Genomic DNA, 16,366 nt, shown 5'->3' with positions numbered 1-16,366 from the left:
TCCACCCAATGGGAAAAGTTCAATGGCCGTCAGTAGGAGGGCTAAACGCGGTTCTTTTGGCTATGAAAGAGAGTAAGGAATTTGGAATTCCACTTTCTAGCCCAGATATATCCAGGTCTGATCCTTCGTTATCATGTCTTACCCAGCACACGGTAACTGAGGATGATTATTAAGTATCTATCCAGTAACCCGACTACGTAGTCCTTCCTGCCCTCCAACATGAGGCTGAGGATTGTACCTTCGTTGCTGATCTTTTAGCTTCAAACTTCACTCCAGCTCTCAAGATTGCACCATTCTTCCCTACGAGCAACTCCTTGTGGACACGAGCAAGTTTTGTGGGAGCAGGTATCATCCTTAAATCTTTCCTCTGCGCTATGAGCAATGTCACAGCGTATACCCCGCCATCTTGCTGCTGTGCGCCAACCATCGTCGCACTCCCCTGAGCTTCCTCCATCTCTATTTTTTGGAGCATACTTTTCCCCTCGGTGGTGAAGTCAGTAGTGCCTCTTATCCCTCGATGACCATTGGGTCTCAATCCTGTAGTTAGAGAAATTGCAAGTTCTTTCTCTCTTAAGGGGTCATCGTCTTGTGCTCACAAATGCTGAAGTATTGTATCATGTTTTAGGAGCGCTAACCTAGAGTCGGTTCGGGCTCAGCAGTGTCCACATTCCTACAAATTCTGCTTGCGTCCGCTCTTCCACAAGTCTGGGGAAGTGCCCGCCTTACTGCAATACTAACGAACCTACAATGAGCCCCAATGTTCTCGTTATGGATGAATGACCACTTCCAGTGTGGCCCCCCCCCCATTCCCCATTTCTCCCCGTGGATCATCGTTCTGAAAGTTATTGGTCCTTACCCCTAAGAACTCCATCTTCTCCAGCGTTTCAGTTAGAGCGTGATGCTAATCATTCAGCTTATTCACGATCTCAAACTTCAGATAGAATGACACACTGATCCACAACCCCATTGATTATGTAGTGTACTGCCTCCTTTTTTGAGTGAAGGAATCAGAAGGTCCAGAAGAAACCCATTGTGGATGCTCGGTCGTGTCTAGTAGCACTGCCTCTTCATTGTCCTTGATAGATTCTGTATTGCTGTTTCCCAGAGTCACCTTGGTTGCAGCAGAGCTCACTTATCAATCATTTGTTTTATTTTCTTATTTGAATCTGTTTTGTTTTTATTTGGTTAGAGTTTTGGTCTCCGTTCCATTTAAAAAAAAAAGAATTTTCTTCAGCCAGATAAAACTGGATTTTTTATTTGAACAAAATTTTATGTATTGCCTTATCATTCAAGGTTATTCTGATTTTATTTCGTTCGTTTTTTATGCTCATTGAACGTGCTATTACAAAGCTGGATTTCATACAGTGAGCAGTGGTTCCATTAGCATATGTCCTTGAAACCGTTCATTTCACTGAGCAAATGCCGATTGAGGTTCACTCATAACTGCTGATAGAAATGGACTACATTTGAAGCATTTTGTATTCACAAATAGCTCCTTGTCTACTTTTGGTCAAGCATGAGAGAGGACTTTGCATGTTTGTCTAATTCAAATTTATTTTTAGGTTATTCAAAATGGAAGCTGGCAGGAATCGTTTGTGAAATCTAGGTTTGGCTACCATTAAAGCCTACGAAACTAGTTTAGATCTAGGCTTATTACTGATTTGCGTCAATAAAATGGCAAGCTGTATAGACAGAACTTGGGCATTCTCTGAATATGGAGAAAACTCCAACAAAGGCTGAAAAACAGTAAATTATGCCGACTCTAACCCTTTTCATCCAACCCTGCGCAAATACCTATCTCATGCCTGTGATTCTTTTTGGGATGTCAAAAACTATTAGTGCCAAGAACTATAATAATAAAACAATTAGCCTATACCTAAATGAATTTTTTTTTATTGATAAATTGTATTTTGTAAAATCTCATACACTTGTATAAGAGAAAATTACTTGTTATAAGGTACAGTCCTGTATGTCATTGAGGATGAAGAAAGTGAAAATACCCAGATATAGAATAATACGAATGGGATATAAAGGATTAACTACACTCCCGTGCTCCCTATTTCATTATATAACTAAAAAAATGAATTTTGTATTTTTTACCTTAATAGAAAAGACAAGAATTAGTGTTTAATAATATTTAATACCAAATACCCTTATGCTTTTATAATTATATAAGATCAAATACAAAAGACAAAAAGCTATAATAACTTGAGGAGTTGGAAATTCACAAGTGTGAATTCATCTTAATTGAAATGACATAAAATAATGGAGTTATATAAGACGAAAAACAGCACAGCATACTCTTATAAAACAGTGGAGAGTGAATTTAAAGGGATACTGTTATATAAGTGCATATTTAAACCACTGAAATTTTAATTGATTTTGGACTTTTCTCTCAAAGCTGTCTAAGGTCTAATCTGTAATGTATTTTGTTATATAATTGTGAATAAATACCCATACTATGCTTTGTGGAATTCAAGAGTATTCCTGCAAATATAAAAGCTGCTAATGGTAAGGTCTCACTGCTTGGTACAGAGTTATGAAATATAGCTGATGGTTATGGACATTTTACATGTAATTTTACTAGATGGCTCCTTAACCCATCTGCAGTAAATTAAATTTTTATCCCATCGTACCTCTCATGTACTTGGTAGTCATCCTAGTCAAGGTTGTAGCTTGGCTTGTGTGTTTCTTGGAGTGTGATCAGGATTCACGGTCTTTAAAGGCTTCAAAAGGAGCAGTGTCCTTGTTTCCGTGATAATAGTCACTTTATGTCATTAGACTGGGAAGTGGAGCCATTCTTATCGGCATCCACTAGGACAAAGCAACAATCACAGTTACTTGTCTGGATAGCAAAATTAGGTTGCCATCATTCTTTTTATGCAACTGCTAAAGTGTTCTACAAAAGTTCTTTGAACGATACTTCATGTTCCACAAATGCTAAGGAGACCACAAATCATATTTCCAGCAAGGAAGAAGCTTCTATCAATGATCCTGACTTCAGGCTGTGAGCTTTCATCTGCCTGGTTTCTCATATGTTTGTGGTTCATTGCACTTCTTACTTCCACACCAGGATATGACATCCTGACCATGTAGGGTATAATCCGTTCTTTAAACCCTCCTCCTTTGCTTGTTGCCACTGCCTGGATTTTACTTGCCTAAAGCCGACTTGTCTCCAGTATTGCCAGAAGGTAAAGGCTCTGGAGTTGACTATCCCTATGTTAAAAAGGGATCGAGCAAGGCATTGTGTTAAGTCATTTTGCATTAAGACTTTTTCAACTTTACTTTTATCTTGGAAATCATCAAGAATTATTCCTTTGATAATTAAAATTCCTTAGGGAATGGACAGATTTTTTATATGAAGTTCCTTATACAGTAGAGGTGTCTTTTACTTTTTCTTAATGGTTAAGTTCTACATTTGGTGACCTCTGTGTACCAGGATCCCAATCCTTCCTTATTGGCTATCAGTTTCCTCCACTGTAGGTGTTGCCACCCGTTGTGCTTTTGTTGCCACTCGCAGGCACTAACACTCCTGCAGACCCTCTTTATTAATTACTGGTCTGGTTTAAGGGTAGGTTGCTGCTTGTATCATATGTTCAGACCTCTTTTTCTGCTTATTCTTTGGTGTGGATTTAAGGGAAAGTCCTCGGCATTCCCTCACCCTGCTGCTCTTAAGATTGCATTTGATGAGCTCTTCTGGAGAACATAGCATGCTACCTCTACTTGTCCTAGGTTTTAACACCATGCTATCCAGGAACCATGGCCTTGCCTAAAATTATTATGCGAGTGTTAAAAGAATTTAGTTCTTGAATACATTACCCCAGTTGGCCGCATGATAAATGTTGAGGATGTAATATAGATCACTTCGTGGAGGTATGAAGTGTGAAATGATGTGCAAGTGCGAGACACTAAACTTTGATTATTTCTTGGCTGGCTTATTAAGTATGTGACATTGTGTATTGCCAAATAATCAGGAAAGGATATTATCATTTTGGATCTAAAGGTTATTCACTTCCACATGCCATATCATCCTGCATTGAGGAAGTACCTTCAGTTTCTGTGGCAATAGAATTGAGTAACATTTCCAAGACCTGTGTTCTGTCTAGCTTCACAGGTCTTCGCTTTGGCCGCAACCCAAGCGGTGTTTTATGCATTCTGTTAGTGTACAATCTATGTCTGCTTTGCCACCTTGAGAACCTACCGGTCATTGATCTATCGCAGGCCGTGTCAAAGAAGTCACCTCTTCCAGATCTGTTGTTCTCAGGACCTTAAGGACATAGTGTAAGAAATCCAACTTGAAAATGTTTAAATGTCTTGGTTTTTTGTAAGCTAAGTCTTTGCAGGTTTCCATTGTACTCCTGAGTCATGGGAGAGCTGATTCCTCAAAGCCAGTCCCAGCTTTATGCCTTTGTCACAACTGTCCGAAGAGTGGTTGGTATTAACCATGTCTGAGGAATACCTGAATTTTACAGAGTATATATTTAATTTATTTTTACAGTATACATGTATATATTTAGACTTTCCATGTAGAAGTGCATAAGTTTTTCTCAATTTATGTTTGCATATAAACCATTTATTTGTGAATTATTGCCTCAGTAGTCATTCCTAATTTATTTAGTCTGGCTTTCTTTTAATTGTATCTTCTCCATTTTAATTACTATACAGTATTTCATTTCTTTGGGTATTAAAACTACAATACTGTTATAATACAATATGTAAATGTTTAGAAATGCAAAAAAAATTGTCATTTATTTTCCTTGTATTATGAATACTTTTGATGGTCTTGATCTCAAGAATTAAGATTTTAAGGTATTTCCTTACAGTAGCTATAAAGCACTGACATTTTTTGTGTGAAAATACAATGTTCCCTCTGTAGAGTTAGCTATTCAGCTCAAAGAATTGGGTTATTTAAAAACTTCTTTGTGTCCTTCCAGTGACTCCCTTATTAACCTTGGCATCTTTTTTCTTCCAGGCATTACAGCGAGCTGGTGGTCAGCAGATGATCACCTATTATTTTAATCGTGAGAAAAGTAAAAATTCCTCAGCGGAGGATTCTGTGATTCCCAAGAAAGTTGAGGAGAAAAAGAAAGGGACAATAGACGAGGAAAGTCTAAGAGGGAGATTTGGGTGGTCCACCATCCACAATGCTCATATCCCTTACCTGTTTAGACGGGAGGATAAATATTGTGCTGTGCGTATGGTTGAAAATAAGTTATTAAATAAGTACCTAAGCTACCTCCCTCATGAAATTACCACCTGCATCCATGTAAGAAGTTATTTTATAACAGAGGGAGAGGCTAAGTTATTGAATGAAATTAATATGAAACATTGTGAGTTTCAATTTGGACGAGATGTCTTTACGACCAAAGATCTAGTGGTGAGACTTCAGGATGCACGGTGCTTTTATAGGTTCCTAGATACATGCTTTAAAAAATTGGTGCAAAAATCTCCAGAGCAAAGTGAGTTTTGTGGGTTTGTTAGAATAAATGGTGAGAGTGTTGTGCCGTATACAGTGAAAAATAGTAAGAAGTATGTTCCTTTATTTTATTTTGAGGGTGAAACGGATACGCTGAAGTTAAAAGCGGAAAAAATAGATAATTGGGAGCTTGCGTACCTTAAGTTTTGTTGTAAAGTTCAGGGAATCAGAAATGAGTTGTTTGCCAGTGAAACTTGTGCAGTGGTTAGTCTAGAGGATGTGCAGCAGTATTTTCCTAAGGATACCAAGTTTGAGGATTGGTGGCCCCAGAAAACGGCTGAACCCATGAGAGTGGTAAGTCACGGCACAAAACCAGGTGGGGTGTGGACTCAGAGACCTCCAGGGGGCTCTAATAGCAGTGGTGGAATGCAGCAAACTCAGCTTTCCTCTTCAGCCACCACTTTAACCCCTATTGTGAGTAAACCTCATGTGCCAGTAACTACCACCTCCAGCCATATACCCAGTGCAGCCTCTGTGTCTGCTTCAGTAGCCAATTCTAATAGTATAGCATCCCTGACAAGTTCTTTACACAGTATAAATAATCTTAATAGCATCTACTCACAGTGGGCTAATTTAGTGAATGGACAAGCTGCAGCCGTTGCTGCAGCCTCAGTTTACTCTGGGACGCCGAACATGCAGGCATTGTTAACTGGACTTACGAATGAGCAAATGAGAAGACTACAACCACAGGTATCCTTACCTGCATCAATTCCTTCTATATCAGTAAGTATTTGTTTTTTCATAGTTTGGGTGAGAAACTGTACAGTATTCCTTATATATATACAGATACTGTACTGTGTGATTTTCTATTAGTATAGAATAATGTCTAGATAAATTTATTTTTGCGCCAATGACCTTTTTGGAATGTTATTGTGCTTTTATCTAGTCCAACATTTTTTTTTTTTAGATGGTTGAGGGACTGGATTTAGGTGCCTCTACTTTGATTTACATTTTCCTCGGTACTTAACAGTATAATTAGCAAACACTAGAGCATTTTATGTAAGCAGTTTCCTGAATGTGACCCTCTTAAATGAGATGGCTTCAAGAAAGGTTTGGTAATTTAAGACTGAGATTAATGTCTTTTTCATGAGGATGAGAAAAGAGAGGTTTCCATTTGGCCTTACGGTAAGAAGAAACTGTCCTGAATTTCTAACTGTATATCAAGGATTATGGTAAATTATTTTTAGCCTTGAGCGCAAGTCTATTCTACTGTACAGGCTAATTTGAGACAGTTGGAGATTGGAAAGTTTTAGGTATCATTTAATTTTTCCATATTTTAAGATTACCATTTTACTTGAACCACAGAAGGTAATACCTCTAAGTAACAGAGAAAGATTTCATTTTTTAATAGTAAAGTTTTGATTGAAAAGTTCTTTAATACAGATTTTATGAAAAAACTTGTCTATGGAAAAATATCTCTACTTATACTGTACTGAAGTTGAAATATTTTCCCTATAAGTAATGTGTAGCTAATATTTTAAAGTGAAGAGACATATTGAAATAGTAGGCAGAGAATTATGCTCAGTTTTGATTGCTGCTATTGTTGGGATGATGGGGGAATTGTAGTTGATATGCAACTTGAAGTTAAGCAAGAGGTCAATGTCACTTCCTTAAAATCTTCCATTAAAACAATAATTGTGATCAAGATCCAGGTGGTACTTGGTTGATTTTTTAACCTGGCATTAAGTATCATGTAAGTGTTCTAATCTTAGGTTTATGGCTGTGTCTGATTTGAAAATTAACCTGTTAGTTTTAGGTTGTATTTGGCTGAGAAAAGACGTTACAATGGCTAGGGTCATGAAATCAGCTAGTTCTGTAAAACTGACATTGAATCGTATATTTGAATGTTCGCTCATCCTAGAAAATGGGTAGCCAGGGGAAATTGTTCTGATTTAATTTTTTGGTAGAATTATTTTTTATAATATTTGCAATTATTCTGATGTGATTTATTTTTTCTGATTAGCCTTTTCAATTCCAGTGCAGATAGTGGAAAATATGCTATCTGTTTCAGTAATAAGCAAACCTTTAGAAAAGATCCCAATCCATTTATTTTTATAAGAGCATACGTTGATTCAGATGAAATTGTGTAATGTTAATAATGTCGAATTATTTTTCAAGGGAAAGGGGTAAATATCTTTGAATAACATGTACTACATTTTTACTATCTGTACATCAAAGTTTCTCTAAACATTGCACTAGTGAAGGTACTGTATCAAGATACAGGTATCGTTGTTTAGATGAGAAAGGTGAAAAATAAGATCAGGAGCATTTTTTTATGAAATGGTAATACGTATTATATATTAAGTATACGGAAGGATATGTTTTGTATGTCAGGAATTATTAACACTTTCACTGTATCAACTACTGACTACATTATTTAAACTTTCTTTAGCAAAAGATAACTAAAATCATTTGGGGAAGTCCTTGTAGGTCACTGTGTTTTGTCATCAGCAGCATTACCTTGCCTTCGTTGGTCCTATTTGGTGACCTCGACAAAAACATGGTGCTGTTTGTGCTTGTAAGGCATTGTGTCTTGCAGAAAAGTATTAAGAGAATGTAATAATTGTATCAGTTCCTTTTTGACAAAGTCAGGATGCTATACTTTTTCACCTCATTTGGTGTGGGGTTTTGTGGGTGGTGTTTAGGTAACAGACCCTCAAAAGCCATGAATCTGTGAAAAATTTGTGTTCTCACCTGGTAGGACTACCCCTCCCCCTTAAACTAATCACTTATGCTCCCCTTAGTAAGTTAGGGCTGCTTTCTCTCGGTCTATTGCTACTTTCCTTTACGGGTTTCCTTCTCGATGTACCAAACAGAACAGTTCAATGTTCTTGTTCATAATGAAAAATTGGGTGATAACTGTGTAAGACAAACCTTCCCCATATGTAGCAGTATCTTGACCTTTTACTTCAAAGTTATCACTTCCTTCTGCCACTTGAGAGTAGCTTAAGATGATGCTGAAGCTCCCTTGGTGGCCATGCAAAGAAGTATACAGTATAGAATAAGTACACGACATGAGGAGCAAGGAGACTAAATAGCATGTCAGCCATACTGAGACAAAGTGAGTGCAGCAATCTGCCTCCTGTAATATATAGTGTATGGAACCAATTTAAAGGAGACAATCTTTAATTTGGTTCCAAATATCGAGAATTTTTTCCCAAACACAAGAACATGGCCGTATTATGACTATGTATTTGGAACTCATGAATTACAGTATTAGGCTTTCTAGGGGATTTAATTCTAGGTCAATGAATGTCTTGACTGAATAATGTTTAATCCCAAAGCGAAGGGCCTCATTTCTTTGGTTCATTTTAACTAATTTGTGATGTGGCTTTATTTTTGCTTACTGTATCCTAGTGTTTTCCCATCTAATTCTAGGAAGAAACTACATACTTAAAAAAGAGCTAGAACGTTTCTTTTGTAAACCCCGTGAGACACTAAACTGCAGTGTCTTGAATTGAGGAGAACCATTGAGAAGTTTCATAATGGAAAGAGATCACCGGAAATGTAATGTATATAAAGAACAACAAAAGATTAACTTTCATGTGTAGGACTTGTGTTTTGATAAGCTGTGACTAAAGAATTCTGAGGTTCCTGATAGAAAGTTCCATTAATAATTTTTGATGTGAAGGAAGATGATGATTGTAGTGTGCATTAGAGAATGAGATGGTGAGGCCTATTGAATTGGATAAAGACAGATTTAATACTGTAGTATTCAAGGCGATATCCATAGCTCATTGTGACATAACTTTTGGTTAGGCACATTTGGTGTGCGGCCCTTGATTTTATAATCGGTGACAGAAGTAAAAGCTGCTGAAATGTGTAATGGTAAATGTTGATGTGATGATCTTGGGTATCTGCATGGAATCTATATTTTTAACATTTTCATATTCAAACTTATTCTTTTGAATATGTGAATGTAGTTACATACTGTATATGAATTTCTTTTTTATATATTTCTAAGAATTTAAATAAGACAGCTCTGAACGACCTCGCAGATTCTGGTGCCTGGTTTCTGTCCTAAATTTTATAATACTATCCAATCCAATGTCGATTATTGGGAAAGGTCATAGAAAATAAAGTAGAAAGGTAGGGATAAAAATCATGAGACATCCAATTATTTAAAGGGAAAATCCACACATGACATGATGGTAATAGTGTTCTTAATATCTGTATATGTACAGTACTGTATGGTCAACTGATGGTTTCATTACTTTGAGTATAATTGGAAGATCATATGAATTTGATTTATTCATGGATAAGGCTTCTGGGTGTTATAAGAGAAAGCAGTTTTTCATAAATATTTTGAACCAGAGAGCAATGAAAGGCAAACTGATGAGAAGGCAAAGAAAGTCATAGATTTAGACTTTAACTTTACATGAATTCAGATAAAAATGGTGAATAAACTTGTTATAACACTGCAAAGGCAAAGCTTAGCAATGAAAATATTAGCCTATGTATTGGTATTGAAGAGTTCCAAGTAAAGGCTGTAGAATTATTTTTTCAAGAATACATAATAAGTATACTGAAAGAATCTTTAGCTTGAATTACAGGACCTACAAAAGTAAACATTCCACTTTGTAGAATTATGACATTATTTAAGTCACCCCTGAAATATAATGCCAAAGAAAATGATTTTCTTCAGGGATATAGAAAACAAAGGATTCAACACTTCAAGCATTGACTTTTCTCACCTTTACTATAGTAATTGGTTTTGTCAAATTTCTTGGAACCGTTTTATTTTAGAGCCCATGATTTGAATACCTGCTAGTGGTGTTGAGGGAGCTTGTGAAGCCATTGCCTGGAAATTAATAGACAAGGCTAATTTGCTAAAAGCTTTGTAGGCATAAGCTTTTTTATCCTAGTTTTATTTTTGAATGTTACTGTACAGTACTGTGATTGTGTAATGGTCAATTCCAATTTTTGCAAGGTGTTTTTTTCCCCCTCCACAATTATAAATTCAGTAACCAAACTGTTATTGAAGTATAGTTTGAGTGGGCATGCAAAGAAACAAGGAAAAGAGTAACATAATGTGGCAGAAAAGGACAATCAATTCCCTGACTGTGCAGGCTGAGGATTTCAATGTTTCAAAGGCTGACCAAAATAATACCCTCCTATAGATACGAATTGGGTTGTGTGTAGATGAAATTGAATCTAGAGAGATAAAGGCATGGTCAGGGGTCATTGGTCAAACTATTTCCCTCAAATCCTGTTGAGAAAGGAGAGATAGATGAATGTGGATATCTTGCTGTTTTGTAGGTGGACAATATTGTCATATAGTACTGTATTCTTAATCTTTATTTAGACCCCCATTTTATGAAACTTCTAAAGAAATATATTGAAAGTAAAGTGCTTGAAACAGAATTTCAAGATGAATCCAAAATTTATATATATGTTTGAAATAAGTATATGCAATGCCATAGCAGATTGTCATATTTCTGTAAAAGGAAAATATAAATTAATGTAGCTTCATGGGGACTTTACACGGTACTTATGCCTACAAGGAATTAGAACTCGAGTTCATTATGCAACATGGAGGTTCTTTTTTAAAGACACTTACCCTGTAATGTCATTGTCCTTGTTAATTTACTCTCATTTTTTCCATCCATTGAAATCTGTCCTATGTCTCTCATCCATGATTTTCTTAGTCTTCGTCTAACTTGTTCCCCATTGGTTCCTTATCGCATGCCAAAACAATAAAAGTCTTCAAGAGGTCAGTCAATTTTCTAACTTTTGACCAACTCATCTATCATATCCACCTGCCTAGTATGTGGTCTTTCTACCTCATTCTGGGCAGGGAGCTGACCATTTTTTAGTTGCCTCCTGTAGAAAATTTTTTTTCTTGCAACTGTCTGCCTGCTATGGAAGGTTTACAGGCTGTAATACTGTACTTAAGTACTTTTGTTTACACTAAGTACTGTAGATTATTTCAATGAAACTTCCTAGAATTCATGCGCTAAGCCATCTTAAATTGAAGTTTATGCCAAAATGAAAAATACTGCCATGACATGTGTAAAACTCTTGTTCCCTGTGGAAAGAGACCCAGAACAGCATTTGTGTAAACAGTGTCTACTCCCAGACTTTGCCATTTGCTTCCTCATTTGTTCTTAAGCTATGACTTGGGCAAAAAGCAATTGCAATTGCCATGTTTGTTCCCACACAAACAAACTTTGTTATTTTTGTGGGTGTGGATATTTCTTGGGCGAAGCTGGAAGGTAGAGGCATGTCTCCAAAGTTTGTAAAGCCTATATATTTTGTCGAATGAAAAGTGAATAAGCTTCCATCGACAAAGGCGGATCATCACTCAAAAACACAGTGTTGAGAACACTCATGTTCCTTAAGTAGAATTAGTCGAGTGCAACTTGTTATTAGAGGAGCTTATGCCTGATAACTTGGATTTAGATGAAACCAGAGCAAATAATAGGGAAACTAAACCAATGAAGAAAGAGATTAATTATACCAGCAGAACATATCCATACATTCACACACATGTCATAGATACAGTGCAATATTATGTGTAGGTCAAAGATGATGTTGATTAGACTAATATAACCATTGGACATTGGTATGGTTTCTCCATTTTACCAGGTGCAGCAATGGAGAATTAAATGTTTTATAAAGATGAAAGAACCATTTCCTTACCTTACCCATGGGGCTAGACTGTACGTGAAGTAACTTGAGCGCTAAGTGTAGGCACGAACATTAAAGAATTTCAGGCAGGGCTGGGTTCCAGATTTATCAGTCTAGACATTGGATTCGGAAACCTCTTTAGTTTCCGTGTGATTTAAGAACTACCGGTAGTTATATTCTCTCTACCTCAACTTGTAATTCTATACCCACACTCAAGTCCTTACCCATTTAGAATAGAATCCCTCGTTTTATATCGACCACCATTATTCAGTGTGTGCATGTTTTCAAATACATGAGATAAGATCTGAATATCTTTTTGGAATAGCAAGGTTAACTGTTACTGCCAATTACAGTGACCCCAATGCCAGACTCAATTCTAACATGATTGCGCTTTGTGTCCATTTTTTGAGTCGTGTCATCTTCAATGATTACCTAGGTAGCAATATTGCATTTTATGTAGTCTAACTTCATAGGCCCCTTGTGACAAATTGGCACTTTATATATATATATATAAAAAAATCACATGGTGAGTGTGACATAAGATCTACAGTCATAGCTATATGTAATTTAGGTAGTATAGTTTACAAGGCATATGATTTGTGTTATGTATATATACATATACATATATACCAGTTTACAATATGATACCTTGTAATTTTTAGTACATTTTTTTTTTCTCGTGGTAAAACATTAAAACATTAATTGGTCAAGTGTCAACTTGCATTATGTTTGTTTTGTTTATATATATATTTAAATAGATGAACTTCTGTGAAGTACTGTACATTATTCAACTTTGTAACAACAATGTTGGGCATTGTTGGACGAGTTAAAAACAAATCACTTAACATCTCTAGCTTCACAACCTGTGATGTAGTTAAGTATTATATACCGGTACTTTATTGTTGGAAGTCATCGGTTTACTTTTGTAATTTAATAGATGCCATTGAATTTGGCGAAGGGTATACCATATGTAACACAAGTTTCCCTCTACCTCTTCCTGTCGACATTTTTATTTATCTCACCGGACCCTACCTATGTTGAATATCTAGCATGATTATCAATGAACTATATATGGGTGTGTCTTTTCAGAAGAAATTTGAACTGAAACCAGACATTTAACCTTTATGTTTGGAGTGACATTCATACTACTATTACTTCCACTAAGCCTTTACAATTCAATGTTGGTTATTATACCAGTGAAGAATTAAAAAAAGAAAAAAATAGAAGCAGGATAAGTGAGAACAGTAGTTTTTTGACAGTGTATCATGTTGAATGATAATGGCCTAAGAAAGAAATTTGGGTAGCAATAATGAGTAAGAGATTCTATAGAAGTCTAGGTAAGAAAAAAAAAAGTATATCTGGAATTTCCAATTACCAGCAAACATCCTTCAGATGCCATTCAACCTACATAAAAAATGTAAAATATAAGGTTTTTTATCAAGTAGCTATTGTGTTCTTATAAAAAAAAAAAATATCAAGAGTCATTGTTACTTGCAGTTACCTCTGAGCTGTGTAAACAGCATGGTTACATTAAATGACAATGTATAGTGAGAGAACATTAATCCTTTGATAATGTAATAGTTACATCCCACTTTCAGTACCCTGTCTAGTTGACAATGTAGTGACTTGTAAATTATGAAGTTCATTCTGATAGTCATATTTGTTGCGTTACTGGATCACTTTGTAACTTGGTTTCTGGTGACTGTAATTGGTTGTTATTTATAAAGATGTTCATGGTGGTAGCCATATTTTGTTTGTATGGCTCTTATATCCTGGTTTCTTGAGAATGATATGGTTTGGGATTTATGAAGTTTATACAGGTAGCCATACATGTTGTGTTTGTTGATTACATTGTGATTTCTTGGGAGTTTGAAGTTAATGTTGTTCATGCTTATAGCTATAATTTTTGCGTTGATTACTTCCTAGTTTCTTGAGAATACAATGGATTGCAGTTCATGATAATTACTTCTCTTGACTTCAGCAGTCCCCTGTTATGATATCAAAGTTTCCCCGTGCCTGCTGACTCTATGTGACTTGGTCAATTTTGAGAATTTAGTACCTTGCTCAAGCCTTTGCCCTCACCCTAATAAATTTGGTTGGACAAGTACTTTGTTTCTGATTTTGTATTGATACGGGTTAAATCATTATTATCAGCTGCGATTGTTGCTATGAGATAAGATTATTGTAAGGTTTGACCATTCTCTTGTTTAGGTTATAAATTTTGAGAAAATGGTAAAAGATGAAAGTTTAGCATATTTTGTAATAGCTTTGTGACTAGTTGAGAGTTTATCTTAGTATAGAAAGTACTTCTCCACTGTGGGAGTATGCACTGATAATTTGATTATGATCAGGTGAAAAGCAAGGTATATCTTGATTCAAAGAAGTACATATATTTCTTATTCCTGATCTAGATATTAATCTCTTGCACTGTCGTTCAGTTAGTTTGTTATGCATGTTGCGTAAGATTTTTCATAATTCTGACTATCATTTACATTCAGATCTTCATGGATAGTTCCTTCTTGTTTGTAATACTAGGCATGCAGTGAATTCTAATAGTCAGACACATCGTGAGGCTCAATACAACACAGGATTCTAGAAGTTTTATTCCAGATGTGACCAAGTTGTGGAATTATATTCCTAATCGGGTATTTGAATTGGTTGAACTTCAAAAGATCAAACTTGCAGCAAATCCTTTTATGTTGATCAGGCTGACATGTCTTTTTATAGTTTTTATATGAAATAACTTTTTCAATGTTATTGTTTTTAAAATATTTTATTATAATTGTTCATTAATTTTCATATATCGTTTATTTCGTTATGTCCTTTCCTAACTGGGCTATTTTTCCTTGAGGAAGTCCTTGTGCTTTTAGTATCTTGCTTTTCCAACTAGGGTTGTAGCTGAGCTAGTAATAATGATAGAGAAACCTCCTGTACCTAAACATATTTTTATTTTACTGAAGACAAGCTAATTATTTATATAAGACAATCAATAGTTGGTCATTAATGTGTAAAAGTATGCAAAATTTCTTTAATTAAGGTTTTATTTCGTTAAACAGCCTTTATCCCTTCAGAAGTGGCCTTGGTTAGGCTTGGATATTTGAGAAAAACAAATGAGGCTGTAAATCCATCGTCCTTGCCTCCAAATTCATTGTTGTTGTTGTTGGTACAGTATTTTGATATTCAAATTATGCATTACAATATAAATGTAGAAGGTAATGGAAAATTTCTGAAAATGTAAGATAATGGTGAAGGCATTTCAAGGCAGCTATCAACTACATTACCCATGTCCAGGTTTTAGTATTTACGACTCTGTTTACAGTGCTTGTTGGCATATGATACAGGTTTTTCATTCCTTTGATCATAAAAGTCAGGAGTAGTCTTTGTTAGCACACGCATTTTTAGTGGATGGTTGATGCACTATCTATTAGAAAAAGCAATCCTTAAAAACCCCGAAAAGCTTTCTGGCATCATTACTTACGATATTGAGTGCCGAGAGAAATAGATGGCATTAAATGTGAAAGTTAGTATGGTATCTTCCATATACACTACATAATAATGAAATCAAAGCAAATTGTAGAGGTGGCTTTTATGCAAAATTGGGGAATCAAGTCTTGGGTTGCTTATGAAAAAAGTTAAATATAAACTTAGGGGGCACCAAGAATAACAATGTTACTATTTATATTGGGTCAACATATATTTCAGTTAATTGCTTAATTAGCTGAATGATCTCTTTTGCCTGTTTGCAAGCATCCTGAGTATTCCAGGCAATGCATTTCCTATATGCTGGATGGTGGCCATATCACAATGTTATTGAGCTTTGGCCAAGACACTGGCATGGCTGCCTTCAATAGTGATTTTGACTTGTAAACATGCTTTTAGTTATTTATCTATTTACTAGAATTATTTTTATCTCAAAATGTTTACATTTCTATATTTAAGTCTACTTACTTGGTAATATTTCACTGAAACTACCAAAGATTTGTGATATTCCTTCAATGAGGGAGATTCAACAATAAAGATACAAGAAATTCACCCGAACAACAGGCCTTCATTCCTAGCGGTAATATGAGATAGCGCAATAATCGCTGTGCATCCCGGCTTTCATCCTTACTCATCTACCATTTTAGGACCTCATTCCTTTTAAGTCTTTTCTATTATAGAGGTATTTTGTGTTTTCTATTGTTTTGCTTTATTTTTCCCACAGTAATGCACATGTTTGCTTATTGGTATTTTATTTTATATTTTTTCTGCACTTTTTTT

The 16,366-nt window shown here is 35.6% G+C and overlaps 1 protein-coding gene across 2 annotated transcripts in view; it reads left to right on the top strand.

The window, feature by feature from the left end:
* Positions 1 to 16,366, top strand: part of LOC137618183 (uncharacterized) — a 112,114-nt gene that overhangs the window by 26,073 nt on the left and 69,675 nt on the right. For both annotated transcript variants that reach the window (XM_068348252.1, XM_068348253.1), the window contains exon 3: positions 4,973 to 6,199. In XM_068348252.1, the coding sequence (XP_068204353.1) occupies positions 4,973 to 6,199 (1,227 nt within the window). The remainder of the gene's footprint in view (positions 1 to 4,972; positions 6,200 to 16,366) is intronic.

This window comes from Palaemon carinicauda, chromosome 24, assembly GCF_036898095.1.
Source record: "Palaemon carinicauda isolate YSFRI2023 chromosome 24, ASM3689809v2, whole genome shotgun sequence".
NCBI lineage: Eukaryota > Metazoa > Arthropoda > Malacostraca > Decapoda > Palaemonidae > Palaemon > Palaemon carinicauda.
Note: the sequence above shows the minus strand (reverse complement) of the source record. Positions and strands in the feature narration are given on the sequence as shown.